At 49.1% G+C, this 21895-nt stretch overlaps 1 protein-coding gene and 1 pseudogene across 3 annotated transcripts in view; one reads left to right on the top strand and one right to left on the bottom strand.

The window, feature by feature from the left end:
- The window catches only part of LOC135056962 (oocyte zinc finger protein XlCOF6-like), a 69723-nt pseudogene extending 64801 nt beyond the window's left edge, over positions 1–4922 (bottom strand).
- Positions 4923–5087: 165 nt separating this feature from the next.
- The window catches only part of LOC135056953 (zinc finger protein 271-like), a 51642-nt gene continuing 34834 nt past the window's right edge, over positions 5088–21895 (top strand). The window contains exons 1-5 of one of the 3 annotated variants that reach the window (XM_063962742.1): positions 5135–5201; positions 6371–6582; positions 10121–10199; positions 10319–10416; positions 10577–11402. In XM_063962742.1, the coding sequence (XP_063818812.1) occupies positions 10166–10199; positions 10319–10416; positions 10577–11402 (958 nt within the window). In that variant the 5' untranslated portion in view covers positions 5135–5201; positions 6371–6582; positions 10121–10165. Of the gene's footprint in view, positions 5202–6370; positions 6583–10120; positions 10200–10318; positions 10417–10576; positions 11403–21895 lie in introns of all 3 variants that reach the window. The other 2 variants (XM_063962744.1, XM_063962743.1) reach the window with 2 other exon arrangements.

Genomic DNA, 21895 nt, shown 5'->3' with positions numbered 1-21895 from the left:
AGATACCTGAATGTGCATAAATAGACTTCGGGATACCCTCCTGCTTTCTATCCGCAGCATCTTTAAGGGTGGCCGTATCCTGTGACGGCAGGGCTACCCTCTTGGATAAGCGTGTTAAAGCTTTGTCTACCCTAGGGGAGGATTCCCAGCACAACCTGTCCGTTGGCGGGAAAGGATATGCCATAAGCATCCGTTTGGAAATCTGCATTTTTCTATCTGGAGATTCCCAAGCCTTTTCACATAAAAGGGAAAGGTCACCTCATGCCTTTTCTCCCCATACATATAAACCCTCCTGTCTGGGACTGGGGTTTCCTCAGTGATGTGCAACACATCTTTCATTGCTATAATCATGTAACGGATGGCTTTAGCCATTTTAGGCTGTAATTTTGCCTCCTCACCATCGACACGAGTCAGAATCCGTGTCGATATCTGTGTCAACAGTTTTGGATAGTGGGCGCTTCTGAGACCCCGATGGCCTCTGCGACATAGGATCAGGCATGGGTTGAGACCCTGACTGTCCCAATGCTTCAGCTTTATCCAACCTTTTATGCAAGGAATTAACATTATCATTTAAAACCTTCCACTTGTACCTGCTCTGCTTCCACATAGCCTTCCTTGTCAAACATGCCGACACAAGCGTACCGACACACCACACACACAGGGAATGCTCTTTTGAAGACAGTTCCCCCACAAGGCCTTTTGGAGAGACAGAGAGAGAGTATGCCAGCACACACCCCAGCGCTATATAACCCAGGAGTCACACAGTAACTTAGTGTTAACCCAGTAGCTGCTGTGTATATCGTTTTTGCGCCAAATTATGTGCCCCCCCCCCCTCTCTTTTTTACCCTCTTTCTACCGTGAGTCTGCAGGGGAGAGCTTGGGGAGCTTCCTCTCATCGGAGCTGTGGAGAGAAAATGGCGCTGGCGAGTGCTGAGGAAGAAGCCCCGCCCCCTCAGCGGCGGGCTTCTGTCCCGCGTTTATGTGTAAAAATAATGGCGGGGGCTCATGCATATATACAGTGCCCAACTGTATATATGCTGCTCTTTTGCCAAGAGGTACCTAATTGCTGCCCAGGGTGCCCCCCCCTGCGCCCTGCACCCTACTGTGACCGGAGTGTGTGGGTTCAATGTGGGAGCAATGGCGCACAGCTGCAGTGCTGTGCGCTACCTCATATGAAGACTGGAGTCTTCTGCCGCCGATTTCGAAGTCTTCTTGCTTCTGACGCCGGCTTCTGTCTTCTGGCTCTGCGAGGGGGACGGCGGCGCGGCTCTGGGATCGGACGACCAAGGGTGCGATCCTGTGTACGATCCCACTGGAGCTAATGTTGTCCAGTAGCCTAAGAAGCAGGACCTATCTTCTGTGAGTAGGGCTGCTTCTCTCCCCTCAGTCCCACGATGCAGGGAGTCTGTTGCCAGCAGATCTCTCTGAAAATAAAAAAACCTAACAAAATACTTTCTTTCCAGCAAGCTCAGGAGAGCTCACTAAGTAGCACCCAGCTCGCCCGGCCACTGATTCTAACTGAGGTCTGGAGGAGGGGCATAGAGGGAGGAGCCAGTGCACACCAGTAGTCCTAATTCTTTCTTAGAGTGCCCTGTCTCCTGCGGAGCCCGTCTATTCCCCATGGTCCTTACGGAGTCCCCAGCATCCACTAGGACGTTAGAGAAATATATATATATATATATATATATATATATATATATATATATATATATATATATATATATATATATATATATATATATATATATATATATATATATATATATATCAATGCACAGTAAAACTGGATGAATATCACAGGGTACTTTATGCACTTGTTCTTAACTAACACTGTCTAAATGACATGTAGAATACTTAAGTGGCCTGTAGAAGCACAGCGCTGATGATGCAGACGGCATTACAGAGGAGACATTGCCCAGCAGTCCCAGATCAGCGCAGCTATGTGTAATGTCGCCCAAACGCTGACAGGGAGTGAGGGAGAGACAGATATGCAGCTCCAGGGCGGTAACATTTACTGTAAATGGCGCCATGGGGCTGGGGGAGGGGCTACAGGTCAGAGCCTTATCCCCATGCTGGACTTCACCACCGGGTACTGCGGGCTTATATAAACGGTTTATGAGAGAAAAACCGTCCTGTGCCCTTGCCCTGGTGATCTAGTGGGGTCCCTGTACCAACACAGTGTCCACGCCAGCGCGCGTAGCCCGCCTCCTAATGGCCGCGCCAGATCGCGATATGCAGTGGGTCCCGCCTGCGGGACCCTCTTACCTCCACCCTTGATGAGGCCACGCGATCCCGGAGAGCAGTGGCGAATGTGTGCTAGCTGTAGAAAGAACCGGAGCCCTCCGCTGTAAGTACCCGGCAACCAGGGCGCGGGAGTATACAGCACCACTCGGGGAGGTGATGGAGCTGCAGCATGAGATGTCAAAAAGAGTGCCTCTGCTGCAGCCCTTGAAGTCTTCTATCTTCTTATAAAAAGCTCTTTTCAGGGCTGCTCCTGTTATCTGCCTGCACTGCAGGCACCAACTTACAAACTGAACTCCTGCGCACGGAGGCGGGGATATAGAGGAGGCGGCACTATGCATCCTGGGAACAGTCAAAGCTTTTAGCCTGTTGGTGCATCGGATCAAGATCCTACTCTACACCCCGATATACTGTGGAATACCAGTGTACCCCGCTGCAGAAAGTCACTTTGGTATATTGGTGAGACCTACATCCCACCTACCTGATCCTCCTGTGGGATCCTGTGATTCTCCTCTGTACAATCCTGGGAATACAGAGGACGGGGACATCTCTCTGGGGTATCTCTGTTACTGGGCCCATCTGTAAGAGACACACAGTGACTGAGTACAGTGTATATATGTGATTATCAGATGGTGTGTGTATATAGGGGCCCCCATACCTGCTCTCCCCTGTACAATACATGACAGTCTCCTCTTACCCAGTGATGTGAGGGGCCGGTGATTCTCCATCATCACGTCCTTGTACAGACCCCGCTGTTCCTCTATATACTCCCCTTCTGCATGGAGACATAGACAGTGACATCCTGACACCTTACATAAACCTGACACACAGTGATACAGTCATCACCCAGACACATCCCCCGGTGTTACTGTATAATGCCACATTCCCAGCAGTCACCCAGACACGTCCCCTGGTGTAACTGTATAATGCCCCATTCCCAGCAGTCACATCTCCAGTCATAACCCAGACACGTCCCCTGGTGTGTTACTGTATAATGTCCCATTCCCAGCAGTCACCTCTCCAGTCATCACCCAGACACATCCCCTGGTGTTACTGTATAATGTCCCATTCCCAGCAGTCACCTCTCCAGTCATCACCCAGACACGTCCCCTTGGGTTCATATATAATGTCCCATTCCCAGCAGTCACCACCCAGACACGTCCCCTGGTGTTACTATATAATGCCCCATTTTCAGCAGTCACCACCCAGACACATCCCCCGGTGTTACTGTATAATGTCCCATTCCCAGCAGTCACCTCTCCAGTCATCACCCAGACACATCCCCTGGTGTTACTGTATAATGTCCCATTCCCAGCAGTCACCTCTCCAGTCAGCAGCTGAATGATCTTGTTGGTGAGTTCTAGGATCTTCTGGTCATTGTGTCTCTCATGTATCAGTGAGTGAAGTGAAGGCACCGTGATGAGGCTTTGGGTCCTGCTCTGTCCTCCTGACACATGTGAACCGCTGCTGGGAGTCTCACACTCATCGGATGTCTTCTTCACTACTAAGTATTCCTGTGTATAGAGGAGCTACCAAATATCAGTGCATACACTCCCAGATCCCCTCACCTCCCCAGTCATGTCCCTGTATTATTTCTATAGATATAAGTGATGTCACTGTGACACTCCCAGATCCCCTCACCTCCTCAGTCATGTTCCTGTATTATTACTATAGGTATAAGTGACCTCACTGTGACGCTCTCAGATCCCCTCACCTCCCCAGTCATGTCCCTGTATTATTACTATAGATATAAGTGATGTCACTGTGACACTCCCAGATCCACTCACCTCCCCAGTCATGTCCCTATATTATTATACAAATAAGTGATGAGTCCCCATCTATCCCCCATGTCATACAACCTTGGTCACACATAAGACTCCCCAGTGACTGACGCGCAATGCTGTATTGCTAAATGGTTACACCACACATCTCATGGCCAGGAGTCTGACACATATCTACTTCACACTGCTCTAATTATCATCCTGGTCTGCGCCACCTGTATTACGGAAACAGCGGGGTCTGCGCCACATGTATTACGGTAACTGGCGGGGTCTGCGCTACTTGTATTACGGAAACAACGGGGTATGTGCCACCTGTACTATGGTAACGGCGGAGTCTGCGCCACCTGTATTACGGTAACACAGAGGTCTGCTCCACCTGTATTATGGTAACGGCGAGTTCTGCGCCACCTGTATCACGGTAACGGCGGGGTCTGCGCCACCTGTATTACGGTAACGGCGGGGTCTACGCCACCTGTATTACGGCAACGGCGGAGTCTGCGCCACCTGTATTACGGTAACGGCGGTGTCTGCGCCACCTGTATTACTGTAATAGGACACTAGCGTGTTAGCCACCTGTACAGGGATAATGCAGCACCAGAGGCTGCTCCAGCTGCACTATAACAAGGCACCAGAGGCTGCTCCCCCTGTAGTACAGCAACCTGACACCAGAGCTGCTCAGCCTATAGAATAATAATAATAATAATAATAATAATAATAATAATATCATTACCTGCTGCCAGACACAGCAATAGCTGCTCTCTGCTCCTGCTGCCTTGTGGGAATGATAGAAGGAAGGTGGAGCTCAGACCAGAAGACAATGGACGCACCTCCTGACGTCACGACACGGCCAGGGAACCTATTGCTGCTCTCCACGCAGGTAATCTAGATGCTCCCATTACCTGATCTCGACGGACACTGGGAGGCTGCAAAACTCGATGAAAACTCGCTTCCTGTGTATGGAACGCACAGACCGGAAGTAAGGTGGAACGCACAGACCGGAAGTAGGATATGATTGGCACAGGCTGATTCCTGGTGACTGGCCCCTCTCCTCCTACACCCCGGCCACATCACCGTCCTCTGTAATTTCTATTACCATACATGTCCTCAGAGCAGGAGGCTGGCGGCCATTTTCTCGTAGACCAGTCCGGCAGCGGCAATGAAAGGGGACGCTACCATCAGGTAATGGCGTCTTACTTTTCAGGGGGAGCCGCCCTTTTGAGTCCTGTTATTATTATTATTATTATTTTAATACAGGGGGAGTGGCCTTTGGTGTCCTGTTATTATTATACAGGGGGAGCAGCCTGTGGTGCCCAGTTATTATTTCTATACAGGGGGAGCAGCCTGTGGTGCCCAGTTATTATTTTTATACAGGGGGAGCAGCCTGTGGTGTCCTGTTATTATTATTATACATGGGGAGCAGCCTGTGGTGTCCTGTTATTATTATTATTATTATTATTATTATACAAGGGGAGTGGCCTTTGGTGTCCTGTTATTTATATTATTATACAGGGGGAGCAGCCTGTGGTGCCCAGTTATTATTTTTATACAGGGGGAGCAGCCTGTGGTGCCCAGTTATTTTTATACAGGGGGAGCAGCCTGTGGTGTCCTGTTATTATTATTATACATGGGGAGCAGCCTGTGGTGTCCTGTTATTATTATTATTATTATACAAGGGGAGTGGCCTTTGGTGTCCTATTATTATTATACAGGGGGAGCAGCCTGTGGTGCCCAGTTATTATTTGTATACAGGGGGAGCAGCCTGTGGTGTCCTGTTATTATTATTATTATTATACATGGGGAGCAGCCTGTGGTGTCCTGTTGTTATTACTATACAGGGGGAGCAGCCTGTGGTGTCCTCTTATTATTACTATACGGGGGAGCAGCCTGTGGTGTCCTCTTATTATTACTATACGGGGGAGCAGCCTGTGGTGTCCTCTTATTATTACTATACGGGGGAGCAGCCTGTGGTGTCCTCTTATTATTACTATACGGGGGAGCAGCCTGTGGTGTCCTCTTATTATTACTATACAGGGGAGCAGCCTGTGGTGTCCTCTTATTATCACTATACGGGGGAGCAGCCTGTGGTGTCCTCTTATTATTACTATACAGGGGAGCAGCCTGTGGTGTCCTGTTATTATTAAACAGGGGGAGTGGTGGCTGTGTGGCACGTTATTAGGCCTGAGGTGCAGGAAAGAGCCGGTGGGGAGGCAGAATGTGGACACTACAGGTTTTACATTCAATCTTCCATACGATTCTAGACTATTACACCCACCCGTACATAGTGCGCGACCCACATACTGTGTATTAGTGCGATCAGTGACCCCTCACTGTACCTTTCCTACATACAGATGCCGACTCCCCCTAGTTTTGACTCTTGGTGGGAGATACCGGCCGGTCTCCATGTGGTTCAGCATGGGGTGTCGTTATATTCATTGGTGCTTTACTGCACGTCACACACTTACCTGTCACCCGTGTGTATGAGGGAGACTGAGCAGAACCTGGAACCTCATCATTGTGTCTCCACCTCACCAACAAGATCATTCAGCTGCTGACTGGAGAGGTGACTGCTGGGAATGGGACATTATACAGTAACACCAGGGGATGTGTCTGGGTGATGACTGGAGAGGTGACTGCTGGGAATGGGGCATTATACATTAACACCAGGGAACGTGTCTGGGTGATGACTGGAGAGGTGACTGCTGGTAATGGGACATTATACAGTAACACCAGGGGACGTGTCTAGGTGATGACTGGAGAGGTGACTGCTGGGAATGGGACATTATACAGTAACACCAGGGGATATGTCTGGGTGATGACTGGAGAGGTGACTGCTGGGAATGGGGCATTATACATTAACACCAGGGAACGTGTCTGGGTGATGACTGGAGAGGTGACTGCTGGTAATGGGACATTATACAGTAACATCAGGGGATGTGTCTGGGTGATGACTGGAGAGGTGACTGCTGGTAATGGGACATTATACAGTAACATCAGGGGATGTGTCTGGGTGATGACTGGAGAGGTGACTGCTGTGAATGGGGCGTTATACAGTAACACCAGGGGACGTGTCTGGGTGATGACTGGAGAGGTGACTGCTGGGAATGGGACATTATACAGTAACACCAGGGAACGTGTCTGGGTGATGACTGGAGAGGTGACTGCTGGTAATGGGACATTATACAGTAACATCAGGGGATGTGTCTGGGTGATGACTGGGGAGGTGACTGCTGGTAATGGGACATTATACAGTAACATCAGGGGATGTGTCTGGGTGATGACTGGAGAGGTGACTGCTAGGAATGGGACATTATACAGTAACACCAGGGGGTGTGTCTGGGTGATGACTGGAGAGGTGACTGCTGGTAATGGGACATTATACAGTAACATCAGGGGATGTGTCTGGGTGATGACTGGAGAGGTGACTGCTAGGAATGGGACATTATACAGTAACATCAGGGGATGTGTCTGGGTGATGACTGGAGAGGTGACTGCTGGGAATGGGACATTATACAGTAACACCAGGGGACGTGTCTGGGTGATGACTGGAGAGGTGACTGCTGTGAATGGGGCGTTATACAGTAACACCAGGGGACGTGTCTGGGTGATGACTGGAGAGGTGACTGCCGGGAATGGAACATTATTCAGTAACACCAGGGGATGTGTCTGGGTGATGACTGGAGAGGTGACTGCTGGGAATGGGGCATTATACAGTAACACCAGGGAACGTGTCTGGGTGATGACTGGAGAGGTGACTGCTGGTAATGGGACATTATACAGTAACATCAGGGGATGTGTCTGGGTGATGACTGGAGAGGTGACTGCTGGTAATGGGACATTATACAGTAACACCTGGGGACATGTCTGGGTGATGACTGGAGAGGTGACTGCTGGGAATGGGTCATTATACAGTAACACCAGGGGATGTGTCTGGGTAATGACTGGAGAGGTGACTGCTGGGAATGGGACATTATACAGTAACACCAGAGGACGTGTCTGGGTGATGACTGCTGGGAATGGGGCATTATACAGTAACACCAGGGGATGTGTCTGGGTGATGACTGGAGAGGTGACTGCTGGGAATGGGGTATTATACAGTAACATCAGGGGATGTGTCTGGGTGATGACTGCTGGGAATGGGGCATTATACAGTAACACCAGGGGATATGTCTGGGTGATGACTGGAGAGGTGACTGCTGGGAATGGGGCATTATACAGTAACACCAGGGAACGTGTCTGGGTGATGACTGGAGAGGTGACTGCTGGTAATGGGACATTATACAGTAACATCAGGGGATGTGTCTGGGTGATGACCGGAGAGGTGACTGCTGGTAATGGGACATTATACAGTAACATCAGGGGATGTGTCTGGGTGATGACTGGAGAGGTGACTGCTGGGAATGGGGCGTTATACAGTAACACCAGGGGACGTGTCTGGGTGATGACTGGAGAGGTGACTGCCAGGAATGGAACATTATTCAGTAACACCAGGGGATGTGTCTGGGTGATGACTGGAGAGGTGACTGCTGGGAATGGGGCATTATACAGTAACACCAGGGGATGTGTCTGGGTAATGACTGGAGAGGTGACTGCTGGGAATGGGACATTATACAGTAACACCAGGGGACGTGTCTGGGTGATGACTGCTGGGAATGGGGCATTATACAGTAACACCAGGGGATGTGTCTGGGTGATGACTGGAGAGGTGACTGCTGGGAATGGGGTATTATACAGTAACATCAGGGGATGTGTCTGGGTGATGACTGGAGAGGTGACTGCTGGGAATGGGACATTATACAGTAACACCAGGGGACGTGTCTGGGTGATTACTGCTGGGAATGGGGCATTATACAGTAACACCAGGGGATGTGTCTGGGTGATGACTGGAGAGGTGACTGCTGGGAATGGGACATTATACAGTAACACTAGGGGATATGTCTGGGTGATGACTGGAGAGGTGACTGCTGGGAATGGGGCATTATACAGTAACACCAGGGAACGTGTCTGGGTGATGACTGGAGAGGTGACTGCTGGGAATGGGGCGTTATACAGTAACACCAGGGGACGTGTCTGGGTGATGACTGGAGAGGTGACTGCCGGGAATGGAACATTATTCAGTAACACCAGGGGACGTGTCTGGGTGATGACTGGAGAGGTGACTGCTGGGAATGGGGCATTATACAGTAACACCAGGGGATGTGTCTGGGTAATGACTGGAGAGGTGACTGCTGGGAATGGGACATTATACAGTAACACCAGGGGACGTGTCTGGGTGATGACTGCTGGGAATGGGGCATTATACAGTAACACCAGGGGATGTGTCTGGGTGATGACTGGAGAGGTGACTGCTGGGAATGGGACATTATACAGTAACACCAGGGGATATGTCTGGGTGATGACTGGAGAGGTGACTGCTGGTAATGGGACATTATACAGTAACATCAGGGGACGTGTCTGGGTGATGACTGGAGAGGTGACTGCCGGGAATGGAACATTATTCAGTAACACCAGGGGATGTGTCTGGGTGATGACTGGAGAGGTGACTGCTGGGAATGGGGCATTATACAGTAACACCAGGGGATGTGTCTGGGTAATGACTGGAGAGGTGACTGCTGGGAATGGGACATTATACAGTAACACCAGGGGACGTGTCTGGGTGATGACTGCTGGGAATGGGGCATTATACAGTAACACCAGGGGATGTGTCTGGGTGATGACTGGAGAGGTGACTGCTGGGAATGGGGTATTATACAGTAACATCAGGGGATGTGTCTGGGTGATGACTGGAGAGGTGACTGCTGGGAATGGGACATTATACAGTAACACCAGGGGACGTGTCTGGGTGATGACTGCTGGGAATGGGGCATTATACAGTAACACCAGGGGATGTGTCTGGGTGATGACTGGAGAGGTGACTGCTGGGAATGGGGTATTATACAGTAACATCAGGGGATGTGTCTGGGTGATGACTGGAGAGGTGACTGCTGGGGATGGGGTATTATACAGTAACACCAGGGGACGTGTCTGGGTGATGACTGTATCATTGTGTGTGTCAGGTGCCTCTAAGGTGTCAGGATGTCACTGCCTATGTCTCCATGCAGGAGGGGGAGTATATAGAGGAACACAGGGGTCTGTACAAGGACGTGATGATGGAGAATCACCGGCCCCTCACATCACTGGGTAAGAGGAGACTGTCCTGTATTGTACAGGAGAGAGCAGGTATGGGGGTCCCCTATATACACACATCACCTGATAGTCACATATATACACTGTACTCAGTCGCTGTGTGTCTCTTACAGATGGACCCAGTAACAGAGATACCCCAGAGAGATGTCCCCGTCCTCTGTATTCCCAGGATTGTACAGAGGAGAATCGCAGGATCCCACAGGAGGATCAGGTAGGTGGGATTTAGGGTCTCACCAATATACCAAAGTGACTCACTATATGATCTGTAGTGGAGCTGTGCGTGTTTTATGCACTAATATTCTTATTTGTAATCATATTTAATTATATCAGCCTTATTACAGTTTTATTTTATTGTTTTATGGATTATGTAGAATTTAATTGATATGAAGGCGGAAGATACAGAGGGAGAAGAGGAGACGTATGTGACTGATATGAAAGCAGAAGATATAGATGGAGAAGAAGAGACGTACGTGGCTGATATGAAAGCAGAAGATACAGAGGGAGAAGAAGAGACGTATGTGACTGATATGAAGGCAGAAGATATAGAGGGAGAAGAAGAGACGTATGTGACTGATATAAAGGCAGAAGATACAGAGGGAGAAGAAGAGACGTATGTGACTGATATAAAGGCAGAAGATACAGAGGGAGAAGAGGAGACGTATGTGACTGATATGAAGGCAGAAGATATAGAGGGAGAAGAAGAGACGTATGTGACTGATATGAAGGCAGAAGATATAGAGGGAGAAGAAGAGACGTATGTGACTGATATGAAGGCAGAAGATATAGAGAGAGAAGAAGAGACGTATGTGACTGATATGAAGGCAGAAGATATAGAGGGAGAAGAAGAGACGTATGTGACTGATATGAAGGCAGAAGATACAGAGGAAGAAGAAGAGACGCATGTGACTGATATGAAGACAGAAGATACAGAGGGAGAAGAAGAGACGTATGTGACTGATATGAAGGCAGAAGATACAGAGAGAGAAGAAGAGACATATGTGACTGATATGAAGGTAGAAGATATAGAGGGAGAAGAAGAGACGTATGTGACTGATATAAAGGCAGAAGATACAGAGGGAGAAGAAGAGACGTATGTGACTGATATGAAGGCAGAAGATATAGAGGGAGAAGAAGAGACTTATGTGAGGGGTGATCAGCAGTGTAAGGAGGAGGAAATCCCTACAGATATAAGCACAGGTGAGTAATAAACACTTATTACAGGAAAGAGTCACATATATGAGATGTGGAAAGTGCAATTAGACCACAACAGAATGTAGTCTAACGTGGTTGTTAGCAAACCAAAAAAGTTAGCGGTTGGGCAAAACCATGTGCACTGCAGGTGGGTCAGATGTAACATGTGCAGAGAGAGTTATATTTGGGTAGTAAGAATAAAGCAGCCAGTATTTACCCTGCACATAAACAATATAACCCACCCAAATCTAACTCTCTCTGCACATGTTACATCTGCCCCACATGCAGTGCACTTTTATTTTTTTGCCCAATTGCTAACTTTTTTGGTTTGCTAGCAACTCTGAGTAACCCCCCTAGTTTTTAATGGATGTTATATATTACTCATACCAGACAAGTGGTCACAGTAAGCATTGTTCTTTGGTATCATATAATATATGTATGTCAAGAAGTGAACAAGGAGACAATAATGTAAGGAAATTGCTTTTTATGCTCTTAGCTTCCAGCTTTGATAGTAGGAAAACTGGATACTGTAACGTCTCCTTAGTTCCAGGTAAGGCCACCGCGTATCTGTGTTAGGTACCAAGCGAGGCTGCTGTGTATCTTTGTTAGGTCCCAGGTGAGGCTGCTGTGTATCTTTATTAGGTACCAGGTGAGGCTCCTGTGTATCTTTGTTGGGTACCAGGTGAGGCTGCTGTGTATCTTTATTAGGTACCAGGTGAGGCTCCTGTGTATCTTTGTTGGGTACCAGGTGAGGCTGCTGTGTATCTTTGTTAGGTCCCAGGCGAGGCTGCTGTGTATCTTTGTTAGTTAGCAGGCGAGGCTGCTGTGTATCTTTTTTAAGTAGCAGGCGAGGCTGCTGTATATCTTTGTTAGGCACCAGGTGAGGCTGCTGTGTATATTTTTTAGGTAGCAGGCCAGGCTGCTGTGTATCTTTGTTAGGTACCAGGTGAGGCTGCTGTGTATCTTTGTTAGGTACCAGGTGAGGCTGCTGTGTATCTTTGTTAGATTCCAGGTGAGGCTGCTGTGTATCTTTGTTAGGTCCCAGGCGAGGCTGCTGTGTATCTTTGTTAGATTCCAGGTGAGGCTGCTGTGTATCTTTGTTAGGTCCCAGGTGAAGCTGCTGTGTATCTTTGTTAGGTCCCAGGTGAGGCTGCTGTGTATCTTTGTTAGGTACCAGATGAGGCTCCTGTGTATCTTTGTTAGGTCCCAGGTGAGGCTCCTGTGTATCTTTGTTAGGTACCAGGTGAGGCTCCTGTGTATCTTTGTTAGGTACCAGGTGAGGCTCCTGTGTATTTTTGTTAGGTACCAGGTGAGGCTCCTGTGTATCTTTGTTAGGTACCAGGCGAGGCTGCTGTGTATCTTTGTTAGGTACCAGGTGAGGCTGCTGTGTATGTTTGTTAGGTACCAGGTGAGGCTGCTGTGTATGTTTGTTAGGTACCAGGTGAGGCTGCTGTGTATATTTGTTAGGTACCAGGTGAGGCTGCTGTGTATATTTGTTAGGTACCAGGCGAGGCTGCTGTGTATCTTTGTTAGGTACCAGGAGAGGCTCCTGTGTATCTTTGTTAGGTACCAGGAGAGACTACTGTGTATCTTTGTTAAATAACTTTCTCATACGTCCTAGAGGATGATGGGGATGCTTCAAGAACCATGGGGTATAGCGGGATCCGCAGTAGACATGGGCACACTGTAAGACTTTGAATGGGTGTGAACTGGCTCCTCCCTCTATGCCCCTCCTCCAGACTCCAGTTAGATTCTGTGCCCAGTGAGACTGGATGCACACTGAGAAGCTCTCCAGAGTTTCTCAGAAAAAGACTGTCGTTCCTGGGTATGATTCTGGATACAGAATTGCAGAGAGTTTGTCTTCCAGTGGATAAAGCTCTGGAAATACAGAACATGGTAAAACAGATTCTGAAACCGGCAAAGGTGTCAGTTCTTCACTGCACTCAGTTGCTGGGGAAGATGGTGGCAGCCTACGAGACCATTCCGTATGGCAGGTTCCATGCCAGGGTGTTTCAGTGGAACCTGCTGGACCAGTGGTCCGGGTCTCACCTGGACATGCATCGGAAAATAATTATATCTCCCAGGACCAGAATTTCCCTTCTGTGGTGGCTGCACAGTTCTCACCTTCTGGATGGACGCAGGTTCGGGATTCAGGATTGGATCCTGGTGACCACAGATGCATGCCTCCGAGGCTGGGGAGCAGTCACACAGGGAAGAAACTTTCAGGGAAAGTGGTCGAGCCAGGAAGCTTGTCTACACATAAACATTCTGGAATTAAGAGCCATCTACAACGGCATACTGCAAGCAGAACATCTTCTTCGTGGTCTGCGGGTCTTGATTCAGTCAGACAATGTGACAGCAGTGGTGTACATAAACCGCCAAGGCGGAACAAAGAGCAGAGCGGCGATGGTCAAGGCCAGCGCTCTGTCAGCAGTCTTCATTCCAGGAGTGGACAACTGGGAAGCAGACTTCCTCAGCAGACACGATCTCCATCCAGGAGAGTGGGGTCTTCATCAAGAGGTCTTTGCAGAAGTGACAAGTCGTTGGGGAGTTCCTCAAGTAGACATGATGACGTCCCGCCTCAACAAGAAACTTCAGAGATATTGTTCCAGGTCAAGGGACCCTCAAGCGATAGAGGTGGACGCCCTAGTGACACCGTAGGTGTTTCAGTCGGTCTATATGTTCCCTCCACTTCCACTCATTCCAAAGGTGATAAAAATTCTAAGAAGAACAAGGGTTCAGGCGATCCTCATTGTTCCGGATTTGCCAAAAAGGGCCTGGTATCCAGATCTTCAGAAGTTGCTTATAGAAGATCCCTGGCCTCTTCCTCTTCGGGAGGAAGGTACCAGGTGTGCGTGTATCAGGACTTAACGCGGCTGCGTGACGCCGTGGCGGTTGAACGCCAAATCCTAGCCCAAAAGGGTATTCCCAGTGAAGTAATTCCCACGCTTCTTCAGGCTAGAAAATAAGTAACAGCAAAGCATTACCACCGTATTTGGAGAAAATGTGTGTCTTGGTGTGAATCCAAGAAGGCTTCTACGGAAGAATTTCACCTGGGGCGTTTGCTCCATTTCCTACAAGCAGGTGTGGATGCGGGCATAAAGTTAGGCTCTATTAAAGTACAAATTTCGGCCTTGTCGATCTTTTTTCAGAAAGAATTGGCCTCCCTTCCAGAAGTTCAGACCTTCGTAAAAGGCGTGCTGCACATTCAACTTCCCTTTGTGCCCCCATTGGCACCATGGGATCTTCATGTGGTGTTGCAATTCTTGCAATCACATTGGTTTGAACCTTTGCGCAAGGTTGAGTTAAAATTCCTTACTTGGAAAGTGGTCATGTTGTTGGCCTTGGCGTCTCCAAGGCGACTGTCTGAGTTGGCGGCTGTTAGGCGCGGCGGTCTTCGGCCGTGCTCTGACTGAGCAGCGGTTACGGCCGCCGCGCCTCTCTCCTGTTTCCCCGCACGGCGCGTAGCAACGCCGGGACGCCGTGCGGACGATAGCTGCCGTGTCCCTGGCAACGCAGGACGCCGTGCGTACAGGGCCGCCGGGCGCTTAGCAACGGGGACGCCACAGGTGGACCGCGTTCCCCGTTGCTAAGAATAGGTAATTAGGTTGCTCGTGCAGCAGGGCAGCTGCACGGCAACTAGTAATTAGAGTCTGGGGGCTGGTTCTGCTGGCCCTCCTGTGATTGGCCAGCAGGGTCTTTTTATGGGAGCCAAGCACACTGCAGCCCCGCCGGTGCTAGCTTCCTGTTTGCTGTTCCTGCCTTGCAGAACTCTGTTCCTGTCAGCTGTATTTGGTGTATTTTGCTCCTTGCCCTCTTGTACTTTGGAGATCCGAAGCCGGTGCTGGGAATCCTTCTAGTCCTTGTGAACCTGTTGCTGTCATCTGGGGTTCTCGCCCGGTTTCGTGAGTAGCGGCATCTGCCGCGTGTTGCGGCCTTTGCCGCTTAGTATTTACTTCTTTGAATTGGTGCATTTGCGGAGGTTTCCGCTTTCACTGTCCTCCCCGGAACTCGGCTGTGCCGTGTGGGGGAGTGGACAGTGGTTTTCTTTGTAGTTCTTTACCTTTGGCGGCGTGCCGCACATACGTTTAGTTTTTAGGTAGTTTATAGCCCCTAGCTTGGTTGTTTCAGTTAGAGGTCCCCTTGTTATTACCCTGTCTCAGTTCACGCTTTGTCTCTCTTTAAAACCTGAGGGGGCATCGGAGTTGGGCAGACCTAATCCGCCCTTCAAACGCGGCTGCCATGGGCCCAAGAAACCATAGTCGTTCAGTCGTGAATTGATAACACGGGTAGGACAACGGAGGTAGGGTGCTAGGGGCTATTTCCTTCCCATTTCCCAATCCCAGCATTCCGTCCTGGTGCTCATGTCTCACCGTATAAGACCTCCCCTGTCCTGAGCATCAGGATCATAACATTATCACCGGCCACACATTAAAAAAAAAAAGGGGGGTTTAATTTTTTCCATTGTATTGGTGGGTCTAAAAATTCGGCTCCATGAATCCGGCAGGTTTAGGGCCAAATCCCAGTCAGCTTTTGGTTAACCAAATTCAGGAACTAACTCAGATGGTTCAGGACCTTACTCTTCGGGTGAGATCGCAGGAAGATCTTTTGCGAGCCTCCCCGAGTATGGTCCCAGAACCAAAAATGCATTTACCTGACCGTTTTTCGGGTAACCGAAAATAATTTTTTAATTTTAAGGAAGCTTGTAAGCTTTATTTTCGTTTAAGGCCCCGTTCCTCTGGTACTGAGTCTCAGCGGGTTGGGATTGTTATGTCGTTGCTCCAGGGTGATCCTCAGACCTGGGCGTTTGGGCTAAGAACAGATGATCCTGCCTTGTTGTCAGTAGACGCCTTTTTTAAATCTTTAGGCCTGCTATATGATGACCCAGATAGAGAGGCATCAGCTGAGAGTCACCTGCGTGCCCTTAAGCAAGGTAAAAATCCAGCAGAGGTGTATTGTACCGAATTTCGCCGTTGGTCGAACGACTGTGGCTGGAATGACCCAGCCCTGCGCAGTCAGTTTCGCCTCGGTTTGTCTGAAGTTATTAAAGACAGTCTCCTTCAGTACCCCGCTCCTGAGACTCTAGACAAACTCATGGAGCTCGCTATTAAAATAGATCGTCGTCTCCGAGAGCGGAGGGCTGAAAGAGGTACAACTCTTAGGCCTAATCCTTGTGTTTATACCTTTCCCGAGGACGTCGAGGAGCCCATGCAAATGGGTCTCTCCCGGCTGTCCCCAGAGAAAAGAACCAGAAGGTTAAGTTCTGGTCTTTGTTTGTATTGTGGTGGTAAGGGACATATTGCTCGTAACTGCCCGAACAAGCCGGGAAACGCTCTGACCAAGTGAATTGTGAGGGGGTTCACTTGGGTCTGCAGCTAATCCCCTCTAATGATTCTCTATTAGTTCCAGTTAAGATTTCCTTTGGCAGCCTCAGTTCGTTGGTGTCGGCCTTCGTCGACAGTGGAGCTGCAGGAAATTTTATGGATTTAGCTTGGGCTAAGGCTTTAGGCATTCCACAGATACCCTTAGATAAACGTATCACCATGCACGGCTTGGATGGGGGTCCGCTTTCCAATGGGTTAATTACTCACCGCACACCTCCAGTATTGCTGACAGTGGGGGCCCTACATTCAGAAGATATAGAATTTTACCTTACACATTGTCCGGCAGTTCCAGTAGTTTTAGGTCACCCCTGGCTTGCCTTTCATAATCCCACCATAGATTGGCGGTCTGGGGAGATTTCCCAATGGGGTCCTTTTTGTGTTAAGGAATGTATTTCCCATCCAGTCCGGGTTGCGGCAGTCACCCCAGAACTTATTCCTGTGGAATATCAGGATTTTGCCGATGTTTTCTCCAAAGGCAATGCGGACGTTCTGCCTTCCCATCGGTCCTATGACTGTGCGATAGATTTAGTTCCAGGTGCCACTTTACCTAAGGGGAGATTATATGCCCTGTCCGGGCCAGAAACCACGGCTATGGATAATTACATTCAGGAGAGCCTGAAAAAAGACTTTATTAGGCCTTCGAAATCTCCATTGAGTGCAGGTTTTTTTTTTTTTTGAGAAAAAAGATGGGTCGCTCAGACCATGTATTGATTTTCGGGCTCTGAATAAAATTTCTGTTAAGAACACCTACCCTTTGCCATTGATTTCAGTAATTTTTGATCAGTGACGCTTCGCCGTTATCTTCTCAAAGATCGATCTTAGAGGAGCTTGCAATCTCATCCGAATAAGATCTGGGGATGAGTGGAAGACGGCTTTCAGCACACAGTCGGGTCACTATGAATACCTGGTGATGCCGTTTGGGCTGTCAAATGCTCCTGCGGTATTTCAAGACCTCATCAATGATGTTCTTCGTGACTTCCTTGGGAAGTTCGTAGTCGTTTATTTAGACGACATTTTGATATACTCTGAGTCTATGGAACAACATATTACCCAGGTGCGTCTGGTCCTTCAAAAACTAGGGGAGAATCATTTATACGCTAAGCTTGAGAAATGTGATTTTCATATCACAGAAGTGTCCTTCTTAGGGTATATTATTTCTCCCCAGGGATTTTTCATGGAACCGAAAAAACTCCAGGCCATCCTTAATTGGGCGCAACCCACAAATTTAAAAGCAATTCAGCGCTTTTTAGGGTTTGCAAATTATTATAGGCGGTTCATTCATACCTTTTCTGATCTGGTCGCTCCTATAGTAGCATTGACTAAAAAAGGAGCGGATCCTTCCAATTGGTCGCCTGAAGCTGAGTCTGCCTTTCGGGCCTTGAAGCAGGACTTTGTCTCGGCTCCTGTCCTCAGACACCCTAATCCGGAGCTCCCCTTTATTGTTGAGGTTGATGCCTCAGAGGTTGGAGTGGGGGCTATCCTTTCTCGGGAAGATCCGGAGTCTCAGGAATTACATCCTTGTGCCTTCATGTCCAGGAAATTCTCCTCCGCAGAATCCAACTATGACGTTGGTAATCGAGAATTACTGGCAGTTAAATGGGCTTTCGAGGAGTGGAGGCATTGGCTGGAGGGAGCTAGGCATACTATTACAGTATTTACTGACCATAAGAACCTGCAGTATATTGAGTCAGCTAAACGATTTAATGCTCGGCAGGCACATTGGGCATTGTTTTTTACTCGTTTCAGGTTTATTATCACCTTCAGTCCTGGTTCCAAGAATACGAAAGCTGATGCCCTGTCACGTTGCTTTCTTCCGGTTCACAATAGCAATCCTGTTACTACCCCCATAGTTACATCATCTGTCATCCGGGCAGGCCTCACACAGGATTTATTTACTCAGTTAGTCCAACTTTAACAGCAGGCTCCTAGACTTACTCCTGCTGGTCGTCTCTTTGTCCCTGAATTTTTGAGAGGCACTGTTTTAGCTGAGTTTCATGACAACAAAGTCTCTGGTCATCCAGGTATCTCTAAGACCTTGGAGTTAGTCTCTTGCTCGGTGTGGTGGCCTAGTCTTTCTAAAGACGTAAGGGAATTTGTCCATTCCTGTCAGGTTTGTGCACAGCATAAGGTCACTCGTTCGTTGCCGATCGGGCAACTCATACCTTTAGCCGTTCCTCTCAGGCCATGGTCACATATATCCATGGATTTCGTGGTGGACCTTCCCCTTTCAGCCGGATTTCGAGTCATTTGGGTGGTAGTAGATCGTTTTAGTAAGATGGCTCATTTCATTGCTCTTCCCCGATTCCCCTCTGCTCAAGGGTTGGCAGTCTTGTTTTTCCGTCATGTGTTCAGGCTCCATGGGTTGCCCAGGGATATTGTCTCTGATCGGGGTCCGCAATTCATTGCCCGTTTCTGGAGACGTTTTTGTGCCTCATTAAATATGAAACTCTCTTTCTCTGACGTCCTAGTGGATGCTGGGGACTCCGTAAGGACCATGGGGAATAGACGGGCTCCGCAGGAGACTGGGCACTCTAAAGAAAGATTTAGGACTATCTGGTGTGCATTGGCTCCTCCCCCTATGACCCTCCTCCAAGCCTCAGTTAGATCTCTGTGCCCGGCCGAGCTGGATGCACACTAGGGGCTCTCCTGAGCTCCTAGGAAGAAAGTATATGTTAGGTTTTTTATTTTCAGTGAGACCTGCTGGCAACAGGCTCACTGCATCGAGGGACTAAGGGGAGAAGAAGCGAACCTACCTAAGTGGTGGTAGCTTGGGCTTCTTAGGCTACTGGACACCATTAGCTCCAGAGGGATCGAACACAGGACCCGACCTCGTCGTCCGTTCCCGGAGCCGCGCCGCCGTCCCCCTTACAGAGCCAGAAGCAAGAAGGTGGTCCGGAAAATCGGCGGCTGAAGACTTCTGTCTTCTCCAAGGTAGCGCACAGCACTGCAGCTGTGCGCCATTGCTTCTCATGCACACCACACACTTCGGTCACTGATGGGTGCAGGGCGCTGGGGGGGGGGCGCCCTGAGCAGCAATACTGACACCTTGGCTGGCAAACTGGCACCATATATAGCCCCAGAGGCTATATAGGTGCTTTTTAACCCCTGCCAGAATCCATAAAAATGCGGGAGAAAAGTCAGCGAAAAAGGGGCGGAGCTATCTCCCTCAGCACACTGGCGCCATTTTCCCTCACCGCTCCGCTGGAGGGAAGCTCCCTGGCTCTCCCCTGCAGTCAATACACTACAGCAAGGGTTAAAAAAGAGAGGGGGGGCACAATTTAGGCGCAGTATACAATATATATATATAGGCAGCTATAAGGGAAAACACTCTTTATAGGTGATATCCCTGTGATATATAGCGCCCTGGTGTGTGCTGGCATACTCTCCCTCTGTCTCCCCAAAGGGCTTTGTGGGGTCCTGTCCTCTGTAAGAGCATTCCCTGTGTGTGTGCTGTGTGTCGGTACGGCTGTGTCGACATGTATGAGGATGATAATGATGTGTAGGCGGAGCGAATGCCTGTAAATGTGATGTCACCCCCCTGCGGGGTCGACACCGGAGTGGTTGGACTTATGGAAGGATTACGTGAAAGTGTCAACTCCTTACACAAAAGGTCGACGACACAGAACAGCCGGCTACTCAGCTTGTGCCTGTTCCAGCGTCTCAAATGTCATGGGGGGCTCTAAAAACGCCCGCTACCTCAGATGGCAGACACAGATGTCGACACGGATACCGTCTCCAGTGTCGACGACGATGAGACTAGTGTACCCTGCAAATAGGTCCACCCGTTACATGATTGAGGCAATGAAAAATGTATTATACATTTATGATAATACCCCAGGTACCACATAAAAGGGTATTATGTTGGTGAGAGAAAACTACCAGTAGTTTTTCCTGCATCTGAGAAATTAAATGAGGTGTGTGAGGAAGCGTGGTCTTCCCCCGGTAAGAAATTGATAATTTCTAAACGGTTATTGGCAGCGTACCCTTTCCCGCCAGAGGATAGGTCACGTTGGGAAACACCCCATAGGGTAGATACAGCGCTTACACGCTTATCAGAAAAGGTGGCACTACCGTCTCCGGATACAGCCGCCCTGAAGGAACCTGCTGATAGAAAGCAGGTGGTTACCCTAAAAGATATAGTCACACACTCGGGCATTATATTGCGACGAGCCATTGCTTCGGCATGGATGTGCAGTGCTCCCGCTGCGTGGTCAGATTCCCTGTCGGAAAATAACTATGGATAGGGACAATATTTTGCTGAAAATAGAGCATATAAAAGACGTGGTCTTATACATGCGTGATGCACAGAGGGATATTTGCCGGCTGGCATCAAAAATAAGTGCTAGGTCCATTGCCGCCAGACGGGGGTTATGGATTTGGCAATGGTCAGGCGATGCCGACTCGAATCGGCACATGGAAGTTTGCCCTATAAGGGGGTAAGACTGTTTGGGGATGGTCTTTCAGACCTCGTTTCCACAGCTACTGCTGGGAAATCGACTTTTTTGCCACTGACTACCCCACAACAAAAGAAAGCACCGTATCATCAAGTACAGTCCTTTCGGCCCCAGAAAAGCAAGAGGGCTAGAGGCTCATCCTTTCTGCCGAGAGGCAAAGGTAGAGGAAAAAGCTGCAGCACACAGCTAGTTCCCAAGAGCAGAAGTCCTCCCTGCGTCCGGTAGGTCCACAGCATGGCGCTGGGACTGCTCGGGCGGACCCGGGTACGGTGGGGGCCCGTCTCAGAAATTTCAGCGCCCAGTGGGCTCTCTCACATGGACCCCTGGGTCCTTCAAGTAGTATCTCAGGGGTACAGGCTGGAGTTCGAGACGTTCTTCCCCCCGCCGTTTCCTAAAATCTGCCTTACCGGCACCTCCCTCTGCAAGGGAGGCGGTGTTGGTGGCTATTCAACACTATAATCACAACAAGTGATTGTCAAGGTGCCCCTCCTTCAGCAAGGAAGGGGTTACTATTCCTCAGTGGTTGTGGTACCGAAACAGAACGGTTCGGTGAGACCCATCTTAAAATTAAAATACTTGAACTTTTATATCAGAAGATTCAAGTTCAAGATGGAATCGCTCAGGGCGGTTATTACGAGCCTGGACGAGGGGGATTACAGGG

This window comes from Pseudophryne corroboree, chromosome 3, assembly GCF_028390025.1.
Source record: "Pseudophryne corroboree isolate aPseCor3 chromosome 3, aPseCor3.hap2, whole genome shotgun sequence".
NCBI lineage: Eukaryota > Metazoa > Chordata > Amphibia > Anura > Myobatrachidae > Pseudophryne > Pseudophryne corroboree.
The sequence above is the reverse complement of the archived record's forward strand: the minus strand, read 5'-3'. Positions and strand labels throughout refer to the sequence as shown.